Consider the following 19,868-nt stretch of genomic DNA (forward strand, 5'->3'; position numbering starts at 1 on the left):
TCATGTGCGATACAATGCATACCCTAGACTCCTTAAATCAAGGCGGGCAGGAAAATCCCAGCTCATTCCAGGGATGATGTGGGGGTTTTGACAGATACCAGCGACTTAAGGCAAACAGAAACTGCCACAACGCTGCCGTCCTTTGCAAAGCTCCCTCCTGCCTGGGCTAAACCGCACTCATCTTTGATCAAAGACTTATTTATTGGTGACAGCCGATGAGGGCACGGCCGGGTGCGAGCACCGCAGGTGAGCAGCCCGACGGGCCCCGGGCACCCGTACCGAGCAATGAAGGCGCTGAACTCGGGGGCAAACGCCTCCTGCAAGCAGCAGCATCCTGGCTCCTCTTCGCGCTCTGCCCGCTCCCCGCGAGCATGCATGGGGGGGGATTCCCCACACACCCACCCACGGCCCCTCCCGGTGCAGGGCTGCAGGGGTACGACCCGGCTGCCCCCGGACCCGGGCCCGGGAGGCGCCCGCTACGCGCCCGCTGCCCCCCTCCGCCCCCTGCCCCTCTCACTCACTCCGGTCTCCGGCTCAGGACGCCTTTGCCGATGGCCTGGGGGGTCTTGTGCTGGAGCAGGGCGGCGCAGCAGCCCTTCTCCCGGCCGTCCTTCTCCGCGGGGTGCTGGTGGGGCTGCAGGGGGGGGTGCTGGTGGCCGGCAGCGCGGCCGCCGCCGCCGGGGCCCGCCGGTGCCTGCTTGCCCGGCGGCGGCGGCGGCGGCTGCGCCGGGAGCTGTTGGTGGTGCTGGAGCGGGTCGGGCTGGCCCGGCGGCGGGGGCTGCTCGGGCGGGGGGCCCTGGGGCGCCGCGGGGGCCGCCGGCGGCTCGGCGGGGGCCGGCTGCTGCCCGCGGAGGCTGCGGTTCTCGGTGCTCAGCTCGTCCAGCCGCCGCTCCAGCTCGTCGATGCGCTGGCGCTGGGTGTGGATGAGGCTCTGCTGGTTCTGCACGATGGCGGTGAGCTCCTTCAGGTAGAGCACGGCGCGCACCGGGTTCTCCAGCAGGCTCTCCATGCCCCGGCTGCCGGCCCGGGCCCCCCTGCCCGGCCGCCGGCGCTCCGGCGAGAGCGGCGCGGGCTGCGGGGAGGCGCCTCGCCGCCCCACGCGCACACACACGCGCGCGCGCGCGCGCACTCACCCGCCCGACCAATGGCCGCTCACTCGCACGCCGCGCGCGCGCGCGCTCTCGCGGGAGGAGGCGGGGGGGAGCGGCTCGCGCACCTGCCCCTGCCCCCGCGCGCCACGCACGGCGAGGCCGGGGGAATGGGAGCGGGGCGGGGCCGGTCGCAGAAGCCCCGCCCCCCGGCCGGGCCGCGCAGGCGCGGGGAGGGGTCAGCGAGGCGGGGGCCGCGGGGGGGGTCCTGTCCCGGAGCGGGGCCTGGGCGGTGTCTGTGCGGGGAAAGCCGGCGTTTGTGACGGGAAAGCCGGCGTGACGGTGTCCCGCCGCCCGCTTCCGCGCCGGCCGCCTCTGGGTGGTGCCGCCTCGCCCGCGGCAGAGCGGCCGGTGCTTGAGGGGAGCCGTGGGCAGGAGCCGGGTGCGGGCAGCGCCAGCCGGGCCCAGCCAGGCCCCTCTGCGGAGCTCGGGGCGGCCTCTCCAGCACCCGCTCTTCTCCCCTCCCCGAATGACACTGTAGGTGCGGCTGTTCTTTTTATTTCCAGGGCGACTTAGTGATTTATTTTTTTTTTCTCCGAAGTGGCTTGATTAGCGGTGGCTGGTTTTGTCCGCCCTGTTGATAACGGTCCTGTTTTCCCCTTACCTCTTATAAGGCATGCGGAAGGCCGGGCTAAATCTGAACCTGGGGGAAGGAGTTACTGGGGAAAATGGATGTTGGAGGAGTCTGCTGCTTCCTTGCAAGTTTGTCACTCCTTTGAGTCTTCAGTGTCATTTAGGCTCTTTGGAAGCAAAGTAGGGATTACTACGGAGTTTTGCTGGGAGGTGGGGGGGCTGTGGATATAACACCACAGAAGTGGCAGGCAGGGCCTTTGTTGTTAGGCTCCGTGCATGTTTCCTGCATTTCTCAAGAAATACCTTCCCTTGCCGTTCCTCATCCACAGTCTTCAGAGTTCACAAACTTAGAACCTTAGTTCTGGGAAACTGTCTGTGTGCTTTCTATTCACCAATAAGTAACCTGGGTAAGGGGAATAAACTTACTTTCAGGAGCTCCTGTGTAAATCCATTAAGAATGTTGATGATTTCCATAGAGGGTAAAAAAGCAGTCTCCTTTCCAGTCAACTGCAGGTGCTGAAGATGCAGGAGGTGTAACGAGCAGTCAGACCTGGTTTTAGGCAAGCATGTCAGTAGATTTGATTGAGCACACAAAAGATGCAAGGCCACAGAACAAAAAGTAACTGGTTTTAAGTAGGTGAATTTGAACATAGAACTACTCTTGTTTTGCCTTTTCAGATCAGCAAAACCTGCACCATAGCAAAGAGTTCCTGAAGTGAGGAACCAAGAAATGTAAAGGAGAATCTCTGTTTCAGATGAGCTGAAAGGTGTATTTCCAGTCTTTTCTGTTCACAGATAGCCTTGGGAATGTAAACTGATGCAAACAGTATCACCAGGATTAGAAGCTGTTCACAAACTCCTAAAAAAGAACTGCTTATTCACAGTTCTCTTGCAAGCACTGAGATATGGCTTTGGGGGATCATGAAACACTGCCATATGTCCCCTGAGTGTTGGGGGAAGACCCCAGAGTGAACTCTAAGGAGCAAGAGTATTCACATCCCACACACTTAAGATTTTATTGGAAAGTTTTAGGAGACACCCTCCTCTATGTCATTGCCTAGTGTGTCATTAATGTTTTGTGACAGGGGATTGACTGAGCAGGAACTGGCATTATTTAGCAAGGAGAGGGATGGTTATAGGGGAATGAGAAAAAAGGCAGAAGCAGAAAGACAGGGGAGGTGAAAACACCTAAGCTATATTTGGGGAAATGATTGTTTGGGAAATTGTGCTGGTATGCTGTCTCCTTTCAGAGGCAGTACTGAACAGCATAATTTCAGTCTTGCCTCACAGAAACAGAGTACAGGGACACCGATGGAAATAACATGTTTTTGGCATAATACATTCTGTGAAACAACAAGGGATGGCCATGAATATGCTCAAATAGGTACGTACACACACCCGGAGCCACCTCATCCCTATTAGGACAGACTTCAGGCGGAGATTTTTTTATCCTGCAGAACAGAGGAGGCTGGTTTAACTCTTAAGGCAAGCCTTGTGCAGTGTTTCATCTTTGCAGTGGACATCACATTCCTTTCCAGCTCAGCTGGATAAAAGCAATGAAGAAATAAGGGTGATAGACATCATACTGGCCTATCCAGGTATGGTCAGCCAGGTTGGGGCGTGTATTCTTAAGGGAATACTAACCATAAAGAAAAAGTCATCCTGGTTTGGGTGACTGGGGATGGGGCAAAACAGCTTGGGAAGTCTTGAATGCCTATCAGAAGATGTGACAGGAGATGTGACACACTCCATGGAGCAGACGTGATGTATTCAGTTTCTGCACCTTTAATTTGGTTGACCAGCCTCAATAGCCTAGTTTCTACTAATAAATCTTTGTCATAAATTAAACAGAGACCTACAGCCATGGATTGGTAAGCCAAAAACAAGCAGGCTAGGAGAATCAGAAAGCAACCTGTTTCCTGTGAGGGTGTGGTGACTGGTGGATCAAAATGGTAAGACCAGCGCTGACCTTCCAGGTTCCTACAGAGAGCATTTGCCAAAGGAAAATGAGACAGAATGCTTTTGTGCCTACCATGAGAGACTGTGCAAAGATCTCCTTACAAAACTCCAAGCGGTAATACCTCTGTAATAAGAAAATTCAAGGAAGACGGTGTATTTGTTCAGGAGGGATCTGCAAGGATATAACAAGAAACTGAATGTCTTCTTTCACTCAATAAGCAAGAATCCTGCATAGCTAGGAAACACCTCCTCTTTATCCAGCCATCATTGTGTCCCTTCGATTATGCTGCTACAATACCTAGCCTCCATCATTTGCAAAGCTCTGAGCGTTACTGAAGTAAGCTTTACTGTTCTATGGAAGGTGAATGGTAGGATTGCGGCCATCAGAAACAGGGCAATAAGGACACAGAGTGGTTAAATGACTTGTCAAAAGCCATGCAAGAAGCCTGGGGGACGATGTATCTCTGATTTCAAACATCTTTGGCATTTAGCCCAATCTTCAGGACATTAAATACTGCTGCTTCTCTCTTTAGGAGAGACGATACCTAGAGAAAAACAATGATGAAGATAAGAAAAGTATGAATTCTGTTAAAAATTATTTTTGCCATAGATAATTTGTTGTTATTGTATTTTTCAAAGTACTGAGTCTTTTCAGTCGATTCCAGAAAAAAAATAATGAATAATAATGGATTAAGTATGTTATTATGGAATAAAGTGCTTCCCTTATCCACTTAGCAAGGTACTTGGGCATTGCACAGACAATTACAAATAAAGTGCAGCAGTCATAATTAAAGTAAGTATGCATTATAAAAACAAAACAAAATGCAAATGAGTCAGGCCCCAGGATTTAATGGAAAGGTCTAATACTACAGGCTTTAACTTTATATTTATTTAGCTATTGAATTCTGTCAGAGTAGAGTGAATGCATAAATAAGGGTGTACTAATAAGCATACATGATAGGGAAAGTAGTACCTTATTCACGTATTTCATTTGCAGAAAAAATTTCACTGCAGAGTGTTCTTGTAACATTTTCTGAGAGGTCCTAATCCCACTTTAATTTGCAACAGTTCACTGAAACATGATGCAAACAAATCACTCCAGCCTTTTGACAGGTAGAGACTTCCCGTGTTTTAACATGTGAAATTCTGTTCAAGGCACTTCCATCCTTTCAGTTATGCTCTATCTCTTCTGGACAGGAGCTCCCCACAGTAAATCCAGTCAGTCTTCTTCCCACTTCATGCATTTGACCCCATTCTCCTCCACCTTCCATGCCCAGGCCGTGCAAGGTAACAACTTTCTCCTGGTAATTCAGCATCCAAATTCCCACCAGTTTGAGATGCAGGGCATACAGCTTAGGTTCCCAGCTATGATTTTATGGTCTTCTTGTCATAAGCTTATGAGCTTATGGTAAGGTTTTTTGTACTTCTATAAGGTATTTGTTTCAATTGTCTTTCTTTTAGGAGGAGAATTGTGTACAAGCACATCCAAATACAACAAAGATTATTAGTATTCAAGGTCAAGTCTGTAGTACTCAAGAAAAGGCAGATTTCATGCTGGTCAACCCACCTTAATTTACCTAATGTTTTCTCCCCTGCTTCCTGTCTCTCAAAACCATGGCAGAACCTTGAGTGAAATCCCCATAGCCAGAGTTTCCCACCAGATGTGTTCTCATCCAGTTCTTAAGAAAAATGTATGAGGAAGCATAACACAAATCATATAAAAAACACAGAATTAAAGATGGGAGGGAAGAGACACAAGGATCACAGTCTTGTGTTGCCACCTTCCATTCTGATTTCTGGGGGAAGATGGGGCGTTTTCAGCCCCACCTAGAAGTTAGCAGCTGCTTCAGTAGAGATTCTCAGAACTGCTTGCAAACAGCCTACAGACCAAAAAGAATCTGCAGGAATCAGATGAATAATTTCAAAATAGAGGTTAGAATCAAGACAATCACAATGTACTCATGCATAATTCATGGATGGGGAAAAAAATCTGCATCTCCTGAATGCTTCTTTCACTCACGCTTCTTTCACTTGAGGCCTCATCCAAAACTATTCAGATCAATGAGAGATGTTTCACCATCTTGAGTCTAAGCCAAGTCACTATCTGCTTACACCTGTTAAACAGATGGATAAAATGAAGCTAAGACCATGTAAAGTGTGTTGCCCACAATCACGTAGGATGCCACTGAGGCTCTGTAATTAGAAACTGTTGGAATCAACAGCAGTGCTTTCTCTGCTTCAGGTGAGCATTGAGTAAAGCCAAGAGGAGTCCTCTGCTGTCTTCATCCTCAGTCCTGCACCTAAAAGCCCAGTGGTATGGTCTGCAGTCCTACCTACATTCTTTAAACTGAAATCTGCAACAAGGTGAATTCCCTCTGTCGTCTTGGGGCTGTTGAGTTGTTAATTCATAGGGATATCACAACATCAGAAGCACAGGGAAAATATCTTGTTCTATAAATGAAACGTAAAGAGCTGAGATGTGGTAAGGACAAATACTAAAGATTCTTTCTATGTTGGTTTGGGTTTTTTTTCTCTTCAGTGGAGTATAGCTAGGTTGAAATATTTTAAAACAGCTGCTCATCAGGGAAAAGGTACAAATTCTGTATTGTAGCTTTAGCTGCGATGTGTAGTTTTGACACATTTTAAAATCTTGACTGTATTTGAACTGTGCTATTGGCAGCCTTGCATCATTTACTGCACATTAAAAAGAATCAAGGTCCCTCTTTAGAATGCACATTCCTTTTAATGTTGCTAAATGTTACATTATCTCCTGTCTTTCTCATGAAATTAAGCTTTGACCACTTAATTGATTAATTCTAGAGAGCAAAAGCTACACAGAGACATTTTCTTCAGTCAGTCAGGTTTTTGTTTGAACTGACAGTTGTTCAGTCCTTTGTAAATACTGCAGTAAAATGAAAAAATGAAATATGAGGTTGATTCTCTAAATCTTATCTTACTAGTTCTACTGAATTACATGGAGATTTTCAGATGGGACAGGTTTGTGTAATCTGACCTTGCATAAGCTACACAGAAAAATAGCGGGGGGGAGGGAGGGAAATGGAATAATGTTAAATCTAAACCCATAGTCCAACTAGAAGGTTTTTCTGCAATGTCAGAGATCAAATACTGTCAAGAAAACAGAAAACATGAGCAAACAGGATACATTTCAGCTAAGGCTACAATATACCATTTATCTGATGAGCAGCTGTTTAAAATATTTATATGTCAACCTAGCTATACTCCACTGAAGAGAAAAAAAACCCAAACCAACATAGAAAGAATCTTTAGTATTTGTCCTTACCACATCTCAGCTCTTTACGTTTCATTTATAGAACAAGATATTTTCCCTGTGCTTCTGATGTTGTGATATCCCTATGAATTAACAACTCAACAGCCCCAAGATGACAGAGGGAATTCACCTTGTTGCAGATTTCAGTTTAAAGAATGTAGGTAGGACTGCAGAGCATACCACCGGGCTTTTAGGTGCAGGACTGAGGATGAAGACAGCAGAGGACTCCTCTTGGCTTTACTCAAAGAGAGCCCACTTTGCTTACAGGCCCTTGGTGGCGTCCTGTTTCACCTTGAAAGCATGGCTTGTTTAGTCTGTTGTGTAACAGGGGTAAGCAGATGCTGACTTCTCAGGGAAAATAAGGGCAGGACAAATCAATAAAGCATGTGGCCTGATGTGCTACATGCCATAGAACCTCATACAGCTTGGAACATGAGTTTAAGAAAAACCTATCTCCAGAAATGCCTCTGGTACCACTGTGAAGATAGTGAAAGGTAGAGAATTTGTCTCATTCCTTGACATTTTGTCACTGTAGTTAATCTCTGTCATTGTTGACAACTTGAAATATTTTTCTCAGTTGAATTTATCCTTTTTGCTTTCCAGCCATGAGTATTTGTGCTGTTCTCCACTAGGGTAAAGAGCTCCTTAGTCCTAAAGCTTTTCTCTCCTTGAAGGTGACTGGGCAGATCACCTGATGGTATTATTTTTAGCAAGCTAAACGGACTGGACTCAACTCTAAATAATGCAGTTTTTTAAAACTTAAGTCTTTTGGGCTTTTTTTTCTTGCTTTTGAGGTAATCCTTCAGACTTGATGATACACAGTGTGGTCCAGCTACAGGCAGGCCAAATATTTGCTGAAGAGGTCGCTGCTCAGATGCATTCCTGTCTCTTGTTGATCATTATTTATGGGGTCAGGCTTCTGCTCAGGTTAACCTTTGCCTTCAAATCTGCTTACAGACAGGATCCCTTGTGCTCAGACATGCTGACTTGTGGTAAATATTTCTGTGTTCTATTTTGGTGACTGAAAGAATTTCAAGGAGCAAATGAAGAGACAAAAAGGATCCTGTGACACAAAACCAACAGAACTTGCTCCAGACTCTTCCTTGAGGAACATAGCAGAATTGCTTCAGACAGCTGCCACCATCCACATTGCTGCAACTGGCTCCATACGGTAGAACCTCTGTCTACAGAGCCTCTGGCAAAGGGCACAAAAGACCACTCTGTTTTGGGACACTCAGATGTAAAGACCAGGAGGTAGGTCATGGTGGCAGATCACAGGTCTAGTTTTTGTGTTGCATGCATCAGCTTAACAGAAGGTTAAGATCTAGGTGCAAGCCATTCTGTCCTGTGAATTTCTTCACAACTGATGGGATTGTGGCAATGGTTGAAGCCAATCTAGTGACAAGGCAAGCAGTTGAAACAGAGTGTTTAATTTGGCTGGAGAGAAATTCCCCGCTGATGAGCTAGCTAGCTTTTTTGCCCATCTCATAAGTAGAAGAAATCTAGCAGACCTTTTCAGATAGTGAGCAGAAGTATTTTCTCAAACACTACACTCATTTATAAAAGAGGGAAATGAGAAAAATTCCCAAAAGCTCACAGCAGCACTGCTTCTCCTCTCCATCCCGTGCAGAGATGACGGTTCAGTTACTCCTTCCCTCTGCAGCACTCCGCAGCGCTCACCTTGGGAAGGTGGAGAGAGAAATAGCAAAGGATAAGAGGGTCTTGCCCCTGGAGGAAGGAAGGGCTTAGAAGCCAGAAGCAGTAACAGTGGCTGGATGGTGGGGAGAGACAACCAGTGTGTGTTGGGAAGCATGGTACCTAGGGAGACTGGTGAGAATTGACTGGGGGCAGGGAACAGAGGATGCTAGGCTATTTGTCGCTGGTGTGGGCAGAATGGAGGCAGGGGGAAAGGCTGATGTTTGTTTTGCAGGCAAGACTGAGATGGAAGTTGTGGAATAAAAGTGAATGTGTAGAAGGAGGCAGAAAGTGTGAGGGCAGGAGGTATCTGAAGTGCTTCTCAGTAAACTGAAGACAATGCATGAGTATTTGTTATAAAGACACACTGACTATGGTCAAAAGGAAGACTCAGAACTTGAAAGTTAGGTTGAGGTCCACTGCGTAAGATTTTAAGAGCATATAAATAACAAAAATCAGCTGCCTAGGAAAGAGAATTACAGTAAGAGCAGCACAAAGTGATACTTTCCCCAAATATGCTTCCAACCAGACTTCCTGAGCCAGAGATGATACCCTTGCATTAAAAAAAAGAACCCTCAGTAGTTTTCTGTCACTTTTTCTGGTCTCATCTTGAACTTGTCTGCATTTTTAACATTCATATCATCCTGTAGCAGGGAGCAACAGATCTTTGCTCCAGCTGTACTTACCTAACACTCTTTCTGTGCAGAACTGAGCATGTACAAGGCCAGCATCACAAACCTGACTGAGGGTTCAAGGACACATCAGAAACAGAATTCTGTCTCCAAAGATGTCCCTGTGCAGGAGCACATAGATACCTGGGACCTGGTCATAAGACAACATGCATCTTTCCATTGACTGTCCTAGTTTCAGATCTGAATCCTAAAGGAGCCAGAGCTATTTGCTGATGTCTTGAGTTATGATTTGTTTAAAAGCTTCCCATCTGTTCAGGTTTGTACTCTTGTTCAGGTTTGTACTCTGTTTCATAGACATTTAAATTACTGCTGGATGGATGTGGTAGAATGATGATTTTGGAAACATTCTCATTGTTTTTTAATTTCTTATGTGCTGTGTTTTTACAGGGATCAGCACAAAAAGGCAAAACACAACCAACTGTGACAGAATATATAAACCAGCATGAACTGCCTACAGATAAATGAAAACTGTCCAAAATAATAGAGACCGGTGTGAATCATGACCAATAAGCATATTTGTAATAATAAACATGTCATCTGTGTCAGATAAATATTTCACAAATATTTATTAAGATAACAAACAGATGATTAATACAGAGACATCCCAAATTCAGATCATGTCTCTCAGTTCTAGTAGATATGAATTATCAGCCAAATCTGCCAAAATAAATCTGGCACTCTCACAGAGGTCACCATACCTCACAAATTAAAAAAAAAAAAGGGGGGGGGGGGAAGAAAATAAAGGAGAGTACAAAGAAGAAGAGAGAAGGCAAGCATTTTTTTTCCCTTTCTACTAGTATGACATAGTTTAGAGAGATCAGGCTGCATTAGTGCTACTAAAGATGATATAAGCATGATGGTGATAAGAAAAAACTGAAGGCACAGTTGAGGGAGAGGCTTCCCCTGGTAGCTGCAGTTCTGACCCCAATCCTATAAGCTGCTCCGGGCAAGCAGGTGCAAGAGGCCTCATTTTGAAATCAGTGGGTTCAAGCCAAGCAGAAAAATTTGTATAGCTGGAACATCAGCCTGCAGTTGCCATTTACCTCCTTTTGCCAGTCTTTCAGATGTAGTTAACACTTTGTTGGTATGGCATGAGTTTTGGTGTGCTGAAAAAATGTGACAGAGTATTTATTCTTCAACTCTGGTGGTTGCAGAATGAAGCCAGTCATTTTTAAAAGTGAACCAAAGTTAAATTTCAGGATGAGCTAAATAAAAAGAGTTGTTTCTTAGTGCAAACCCATACTAGTGCATTGTGCAGGTGATGGATGTACAGTCCTGAGCTTCTGGAAACAGAGAGGCTGAGGTTGTAGCAGCAGTGGGAATTCTTCCGTAACGTACATTCTGTATGTTTCACAGCATAGATTTCAGGATATAAATATTATTACACCAAACTGAAAAAACAGGCCTATAAAATACTGAATGTGACCGAGACAGTATTGGTTCTGAAACTAATTTTTTGTATTTCCTTCCCTTCTATGAAAGTAATGGTGCATACCCAATGCCAAGATCCTGCTGCCTATATTCAAAGAGGGACAGGAGGCACTCATAATGTGACAGTCTGCCTGTCCTGGCTTGGTCTTCAAAGAGGAGTAGGCGCAAAAACTATCTCATCACTGATAGTGCTGGTTGAGATAAACCCAGGGAGCTATTGTGATGGGACCCGAAGTGGAGATGTTCTGGCAAGTGCTGGCATTTTTACCACCCAACATGCTAGTTAACCCTCTTCATCATTACTGGTACTTCCAGCGGTGTCACTGCTGCTTCGGCTGAACTGGTAGGTAGCCCTGATTGGAACCTGTCCTGCTTAAACAGCTATGCTACAGCTAGCGAACTGTTCAGTGGGCTCCTGAAAGATTAAAACCCTCTCTTACGGGTAAGAGTCAAGCTAAGCAGAGCTAAATGCAAGGGTTCACTACGTGCTTTCAGAGAGTAAAACTCACAGTGACTTTAGTGGCAGCTGAGATTTCACCCTGCATGACATCTATATTGCTTTTCTAGTGGTTCTGAGGTAGTGGTGAATATGAAGTACCTTGCAGTGACAGAGACAGGGTAGAGTATTTTGCATGGCTATAGGGAATAAAGCCCAAAATAAAATCAAGAACTCTCAACTGGAAATACCAGCCAGCATAAGAGGCAGTTGCTGCCCTTATTCCCTACTGGAGCTAGTGCCATCACTGCCAGGCCAGTGTGAATTTTAAGGAATATTCTTGTAGGTGGTTTTATATTTTCATTTGCCTTCTGATAAGTCCTACTTACTCATTTTGACATACCCCCAAAAAATCCTTCTCTTTCTTTATGTTTATATATTTGGATCCTTTCAGATATTCTTTCCCACCCACAGCAAGTTTTTTTGTGAAGGTCCTGAATCCTTTGAGTCTTTTCCTTACAAGCCAGCTTCTTGCTCCTAATGCTGTTTGACTTACCTGTCCTGGCCATCTCTGTGCTTAGCCTACTTCCCTGCATGCCAGAAAGGTCAAGTCTCTAAGTCCCCTGCACTGTACACGGATGCATCCACAACCGCCCGCTTTAAAGGCAGGAGTACCCCAAGGCTTTGCAGGCAGAGGGCACCTGTGCTGTCTCACCATTCAGTGCAGGATGCAGCTTATCTTTAGCAATCCAGCTCAGCATCTCTGCCTGGCAGCAAAACACTTGGACAAATGTAGACAGAGAGGCCCCCTCGAACAAACAAGGGATTTCTGGGCTCAACCCTGGTTTTCTGCATTCAATGGGAAATTCAAGGACATATTCATGATCCGTACAGATCTGAGAACACACCTTTCATTGCTGATTGAAGTTCAGCCTGAGCTGAGAGGTTAGGAACTTGGCTGTGTTCCTGTCTTCCTTCCTGATGAAAATTCTTGGTTCCGGCTCATGTTAATGGATATGCTCACTTACTACTGAAGGCCGTGTTGAAATGGATGTAGTGAATTGTCATAAATTGTTTGTTTGCCAAAATAAATATTCTGTCAATGCAAAATAATCTGTGAATTTGAGGTGTACTCACTGAATATTTTGGACATTTAAAACAATGAGGACAATATTATAGAAATGATAAAATGCTTCTTTTCAATGTATTTTCAAACAAATTGTTTAGGTGCCCTAGATGAAGGCATAAGGTGATGGGGACACAGGTGAATCCTACACCATCACTGAGCTACTGTCCTGTTCAGCAGCTCCCAGTCAGGATGCTCACATGGACCATGACAGAATGATCCAATGTCACATGCCAGAGGGGTGCACAAATGTAACCCATTTTTCAGAGAAGAGGCTTTAACATGGGATCATAAGGTGCACTCCCTTCCTGCTCTCCAGTTGGTATGAAACGCCCCAGACTTGTGAGTTTTGAGGGTGTTTTTTTTCTAAACCCTTTGTCTTCTCCCAAGAACAGGGAAGAAATTAAAACCTGAAGTAGTTAGTTATTAATACTTGACTATTTTTTAAAGAATGAGCAATGCAGTTTAGCTAGCACATAGAAGTACTGTTAGAAATATTTATTAAATAAATGCACTGGTTTTATTATGGAACAAAGACAATGATACTGTTAAAAGGGATGTTGTGTTGCACACTATTATTTTTGCCTGTTCACATCTCTCTAAAACAGAGGGGCGAATTAAAGGCTGAAGTGGGAGTTATATATCCTACTACTTTGTAAATGAGTAGAAAGATTATAGCTGTAGGTCTTAGAAATAGAATTAAGTAGGGACCTGATGTTATAATACAGATGCAAAACAAATTCATGTTTCTAGAGAAAAATCCTGTGAAATTAACATGGCATCTTGGTATACAGTTATTACAAGGTAGTTAATATGGCATAATTTTAAAGACCACCAGGAAATTTGGCCTGCAGCACAGAGGAATTATAATAGCCTGATATGGTAAGCTTTGAAATGAAATAACTTCATGTGAATACTTAACAGCAATAGAAAGCATTTGAAAGATTGAAATGCAAGAGTAATAACGTCAGTGGAAATGTTTAACATGTATTTCACTGCTTATTCACAAAGAAAATATTTCAGGGAAGGATTTCAAATTTTCACTCAATTTCCAGCTGAGTAGAAATTGTAAAACCATCTCTGACAGTGATGGCTAGGCTCTCCTATGAATCTAGTCCTTTGCTTTTATTGCATATACCTGGGAAAAAAAGGCAGAACTAAAGTTGGTTCCAACCAAACAAATAGCAAATAGTTTAACCTAAAAATATGGAGGTTTTATTATTTACCAAATACACTGAAAACAGTGTTTTAGGGTTGACTTTGCAAAAAAGCAGAGTTTAATTTTTTGGTTCAACAACTGAATCGAATAATCAATTATTCACACAGTCCAACCATTTGAACACCCACTTAAATCCTAAAATAGGAGCTTGCCATTGACAGCAAAGAGGGTGAGTCTCATTCCCAAGGAGTATTGATTCCTGTAACTTAGTTTTCATATTTGAAAAGTAATTTCCAGCTTGAAACTAACTCTGCAGGAACAAGATATTTTTTTTAAGGATTTTTTTCAGTGCAAGTTTTTCTTTACCATGTGTTACTTCATTTTCTGAAATATTTTTCTAGGAGGCAATGTCAAAAGCATAATTAAATGATGCAGGACTGAGTCCTAACTGATGGAGACAATAATTAAAACTAATTATTTCATAAAAGGTTTTGGGGTTTGGGTGGGTTTTTTTTTTTGCTTTCACTCCTCATTTTTCTGTTTGGAAGCAGACAGTCCTAAAATGTATTGAGTGTCCTGCTGTCACTATTTAGACAAGCATTTGTCTGCAGGTTCTTAATATACACTAATATTTTCAGTAGGCTTTTAATAGAACATCTTTTTCTCTCTCCAGTTAAATTTAAGTCTAATCTTTAATGTAGGGTCTTGCATCTTTTCATGCTTCTCTTTTTATTAACTTTCCAGATATATTCAGAAATCCTTTCATTTGTATCCAGCAATGACTTATGTCTTGAAGCATTAAAATGTACATTTAAAAACAGTGAAGCTAATATAGGTAACTGATAAAATGCTATTAAAAGCTCCTGGTTTAAATATACGTGATTTGAAAAATATTAATTTTTAAAAGAGCAATTTTTTAACAAGGAAGAAATGTTCTTGGAAATTCCATCTCTCTCTCTATTTCCACTTGCCTCTCTTCTTTTAGGAGTTAAAAGTCCCAAAGAATTAAAAAAAAAAAAAAAAAAAAAAAAAAAGGCACATCCAAAGCCAGGTAGGAAATGCAGCGAATTTTCATCAGAATGCTGTCATTTATTTGAGCCTTTCAGAATGACAAAAAAATATTAAACTTCAATTTTTTTGGAAACAGTGTCAATATTTAGCACCCACATTGTTCTAAAGGAACTTAATAGAGGTGGTCAGAATCAAAAGAAGAGTGATGTTCATGCTGACTGAGTAACATGGTAGGTGGTAGTTGTAGCTGGCTCCTTTATCCTTGGGTTAATGTCCTCTTCACGTGGCAGAGTGGGATTAGTCAGTCCATGACAACTCCTGACCTCACTATAGCAATAGAAGAACGGCCAGCAATGGGGTTCATGTCTGCGACAAAGTGGAGAGGGTTTGGATAGCTGGATTTTGGTTTGAATATGCAATGGTAACCGGGATTGCATGGCAAATAGGACAGTACTCAAAATTTGATGAGTCTTGTATGTGTTGACTTTAAATTAAACAAGTAATTTGTGCCTGTAAGTGGATGCCTTAGAACACTTGTTGCTTTTCTCTTATGACCATGGCTGTTCTTAATACTTCTTCCTTTCCTTTTTTTTAAAGGCCTGGTATGGGATGTTTCATCTCTTGCCAGGCAGTCTAGCAGGAATACTCTGTTCAGTTATGCAAGAAGCATGGATTTGATCCCTAACTCCTGTTACCATGCTCTTAGGAATATACAGTTACAAAAATAAAAGCATTAGCGTGCAGCCATATTGCTGTGTGCTATACTCTCGTCAGATCTCACATGTTCAGCAAGGTCAGCCCTGCTCAGGACTCACAGAGTCGGGGGTGCTGTGGGGACATGGAAAGGAGCCACAGAATAAAAACATGCATGTGAAACACTATCCTCATCTATGCTCCACTCCAGGAAGTTTCTAGTCTCTTGCCTATTTTTTGTTGTCTACCTTTTTTCCCTTGTATGTACAATCATTTCATAAACATGCAAGGTTTTTCTCTTTTCTTTTCTCTTTTCTTTTCTTTTCTTTTCTTTTCTTTTCTTTTCTTTTCTTTTCTTTTCTTTTCTTTTCTTTTCTTTTCTTTTCTTTTCTTTTCTTTTCCTTTTCTTTTCTTTTCTTTTCTTTTCTTTTCCTTTTCTTTTCTTTTTTCTTTTCTTTTCTTTTCTTTTTTCTTTTCTCTCCTCTCCTCTCCTCTCCTCTCCTCTCCTCTCCTCTCCTCTCCTCTCCTCTCCTCTCCTCTCCTCTCCTCTCCTCTCCTCTCCTTTCCTTTTTTCTTCTCTTCTCTTCTCTTCTCTTCTCTTCTCTTCTCTTCTCTTCTCTTCTCTTCTCTTCTCTTCTCTTCTCTTCTCTTCTCTTCTCTTCTCTTCTCTTCTCTTCTCTTCTCTTCTCTTCTCTTCTCTTCTCTTTGCCCTGCCCTGCCCTGCCCTGCCCTGCCCTGCCCTGCCCTGCTCTTCCTTTCCCTGTCAGCAAAGGCAATTACCATGAGTGTGCCAAACTGTGTGGATGTAATGCTACAAATGGCATTTTGGAATTAATAGATAACAGTCTTCCCAGTGACACTTAGGACAGAGACCTTTGCAATCCAGCCTTCCCTTACAGACCAGTTCAAGGCGCATCAATAAGAGACGCTAGTTCAGTGCAGCTGTATAAAAAGGCACCATTTTAACCTATGATAGTAATTGATACTCATGTATGCAATGAAGAAGTTGCGTTATTATTGTTAATTATTTTTTTTCCCAGCACTGCCTAAGGACCAGCCACAGCCTGAGCCCTACGCAAAGCATGGCAGCACGTTGTGCCCTAGAGGACTTACAGTCCAACAGGCAGTGCAGGCGCAGGATGTCAGAAGGGCTCTGGCATCCATAAAGAATAAGGGATGAGATGCTGGTAAGTGATGTTTAAAGCTGTGAGTCCAGGGCAGAGGAGGAAGCTTGGATGTTAGGGAAGAAAGTGCAGAACCAGAAGGGGTTGAGGAGTGGACTTCGACAAGAGTGGCAGATTAGACAAAGGGAGACAGACAGGGTGGTTCGGTCAACTTCAGGCTCTAGTTTGTTCCACTCCACTGCATCTTACCCCAAATCCCCATAACTAGGGCAAGAGGAAGGCCACATGTCTAGGGGAAGTTTGTGCAAAAAGTGTCCACAAACCTGAGTCAGAAGAAAGCTTGTGCAGAAGGACAGGTGGCCCTTATTTTATTCCCCTGCAATAAGGGCACCTCAGAGGTAATACAGATCAATGTTATGCTTAGAACATCTATATGTCGGGGAGGGGAGGGAAGTACTTAGCATATTACTTTTGTCTCTCAAATGACAGAACATTGTTTAGTTATGTCTAGTTTCAACATCCTGTGAGCATATACCCATCGGTAGCGTGTACTCAGAGGGGGTGCCAATTGTCTCCAGACACAGAGCAAGGGACAGATGTTCAGGGAGGATCCTGCCTGTTCTTCTAAGACAACACTACCAGCAAAACATTAGTCAAATCTGAAGCAAAACTTGAGATCCAAACACTTACAAGTCTTAGGTGAGCTCAACCCTACATCCAACTACAGTAGCAAAACATTCCTCAGATCTGAAAAACTGCAAAACAAGAGGGATGTCTGGAGTAAGACCTGATTTGTTTTCTGGCCCTGTCCCCTTGTGCAAAAGCGACTCAGCCAGCTCTGCCTGAATGTTTGATAAACACTACTCAACAGACTTCAAGAAATTTCCAGCATCTTCAAAACACACAACACAGCAGCACTCTGTATTCTCCTCATCTTCGCTTTTTACATTTTCCCTTCAGGTTCTGAGTTTTATGTTATTAAATTTTGGTGTAAAACATTATAATAAATAATATGTAGCAACATTTTCCATCCTAAAGATATCAAAGATGGAAAAATATGATTGTTTCCATTTTTCTAGTGAGGGAAGTGAAGCACTAATTACTTGCCCAAGGTGACTTTGCTCAGTAAAAGATACTGCAGCAAGAGAAAGAGCAAATTAATCTAATGTTTTGAAGGCTGGGTTTGTTGGTTTCCTCTTTTTTTCACTTAAGAAAAAGCACTCTGGTGGGAAAATGCAGTCTCAGAAAAGTGAAAATTAGTTTAAATATAATGTGAATCTAAAAGGGTTGACTCTTGCACATGAATTTGTGGCTGTGACACAACTACAGATGAGTGATCAGTTTGTGTATAGATAATTGCAATGAGTCTAGCCTACAGAAAAAGATGTCTTTATGCAAGAGTTCTGGGCAAGGAAGAAGTGCTTGAATATTGCAATGATGGAAAAGGTAACAGAAGAATAAGCACTCCAGACAGTTAGCCAGAGAATGGCGTGCAAAAGCACAGAAAATCTGACATGCTCTGAGCTGCTTTGGATCAGCCAGTTGCTTACAGGATTCTGCTGGCAACTGAGAGCAAAGCAGAGCATGCAAAGCCTCTGTACAGCCCACAAGAAGATTGGTGGAAACATCTGGCTTCATTAATTCAACCTGCCAAGGGCAAAAGCAGGTTCTGACTGGGGGGGGGGGGGAGGTCCAGCTCACTACCTTGCCACCGCAGAACAAAGTGACTGAGAGTGGCAGTGCCACCATGCATAAACAGGATCTCTCTGCAGCCCCCCCAGCCAGTGTTTCCCATTGGTATAATCTTGTACAATGGTTCTGGGAAAACCAGAAGGCATTTTCCAAACCAGCAGTTAGTGTGCTTCCTAACTGCAAAGTCTCTGCCATGCTGTCACGCATGACTTAGCACGCCTCAAGGCACTGCTTTTTGCAGCCTATGAAAAATCACATCTTACTGACTGTATGGGAAGAAGGACCTCCGTCTAAAACTTCCTGTACTTGGGCAACAGTGGGTAGCAGTGCTCCTTTTGTTAAAGGAGAAAAATACTGTGCGTGGGTTTGGTTTTGTTGGCTGGAACTTGTCAATGCAAAGCAGCAGCAGGGTGAGCTGGGCAGCCACAGATGCCAGCTGGTTCGCCCAAAACAGCCTGTTCTTAAGTAAGAGGATCCTTTCCTCAGGACCACTGAAAATGAGCTAGTGAAAGGTTATGAGATGTAGCCAGTGAGCATTGTTCTGGAGAGAGAAGAAATGGTGTCCATTATTCCACGGGCATGGAGAGAAGAAATAGTGTCTACTATTCCACTGGCTGGGAATGGTGTTACTTGGTTTCCACCTGCCAGTTGCGTGGGCTGAGACGTGCAGCTGGCCAAAGACTAGTGCCTCTAATTAATGTTGAATTAAACACTGTGTTAAGCAGCTGCTCTCCTGATTTGCCTCCAGACTCTTTCTGTGCTGTTATTCACACCTACGTGTGCCCAGTTAGATAGGTCTTGTCTGCACAGGAAAGATGTTTCATATACAACAAGGTTACACAGGAGTTCACTATGATTTACAGCCTTTCACTCACTAATAGGGTCTTCCTGGTGCTTTGTCCAGTCCACTTGTACCCTACTATCACTTCTCATATGAGGCTCACTGTATCCCTGCTGTTCCATCACCTCTCTGCCCACCTGGTGTAAGATTCACTGTCTTCACAGAATCACAGAATGGTCAGGGTTGAAAGGGACCTCTGGAGATCACCTAGTCCAACCCCCTGCTAAAGCAGGCTCACTCAGAGCAGGTTGCACAGTCACAGAGTCCAAGCGGGTTTTGAATGTCTCCGGAGGAGACTCCACCATCTCTCTGGGCAGCCTGTTCCAGTGCTCTGTCACCCTCAAAGTAAAGAAGTTTTTCCTCATATTCAGGTGGAACATCCCATGTTGCAGTTTGTGCCCATTGCCCCTTGTCCTGTCGCTGGGCACCACTGAAAAGAGCCTGGCCCCATCCTCTTGACACCTGCCCCTATGGTATTTGTATGCGTTGATAAGATTCCCTCTCAGCCTTCTCCAAGCTACACAGGCCCAGCTCTCTCAGCCTTTCCTCATAAGGGAGATGCTCCAGTCTCCCAGTCATCTTGGTAGCCCTCTGCTGGACCCTTTCCAGTAGTCCCTTGTCCTCTCTTGGACTGGGGAGCCCAGAACTGAACACAGTACTCCAGATGCAGCCTCACCAGGGCAGAGTAAAGGGGGAAGATCACCTCCCTCGACCTGGTGGCCACGCTCCTCCTAATGCACACCAGCATACCAGTGGCTTTCTTGGCCACCCAGGCACGACGCTGGCTCATGGGCAGCTTGCTGTCCACCAGGACTCCCAGGTCCTTCTCTGCAGAGCTGCCTCCCAGCTGTCTTCCCTTTCTTTTTCTGTCAACTCTCTTTTTGCCTTTTAATGATGGATGTTGCAAACCTGCTGACTCCTCTTCCTCAGGGTGGCTGGGAGGGGGATATGGGAAAGGTTTGCATCAGTCTGCCATCACCTCTTGCTTCCTCTTGAATT

The 19,868-nt window shown here is 44.3% G+C and overlaps 1 protein-coding gene across 6 annotated transcripts in view; it reads right to left on the minus strand.

Annotated features, from left to right (window-relative positions):
* The window catches only part of IQSEC3 (IQ motif and Sec7 domain ArfGEF 3), a 120,242-nt gene extending 100,594 nt beyond the window's left edge, over positions 1 to 19,648 (minus strand). For 5 of the 6 annotated variants that reach the window (XM_080393503.1, XM_080393507.1, XM_080393505.1 and 2 more), the window contains exon 1: positions 522 to 19,648. In XM_080393503.1, the coding sequence (XP_080249629.1) occupies positions 522 to 1,009 (488 nt within the window). In that variant the 5' untranslated portion in view covers positions 1,010 to 19,648. The remainder of the gene's footprint in view (positions 1 to 521) is intronic. The other variant, XM_080393508.1, reaches the window with a different exon arrangement.
* Between the last annotated feature and the right edge of the window lie 220 nt (positions 19,649 to 19,868).

This window comes from Falco punctatus (assembly GCF_963210335.1).
Source record: "Falco punctatus genome assembly, chromosome: 6".
In the NCBI taxonomy this organism is placed as follows: Eukaryota; Metazoa; Chordata; class Aves; order Falconiformes; family Falconidae; genus Falco; species Falco punctatus.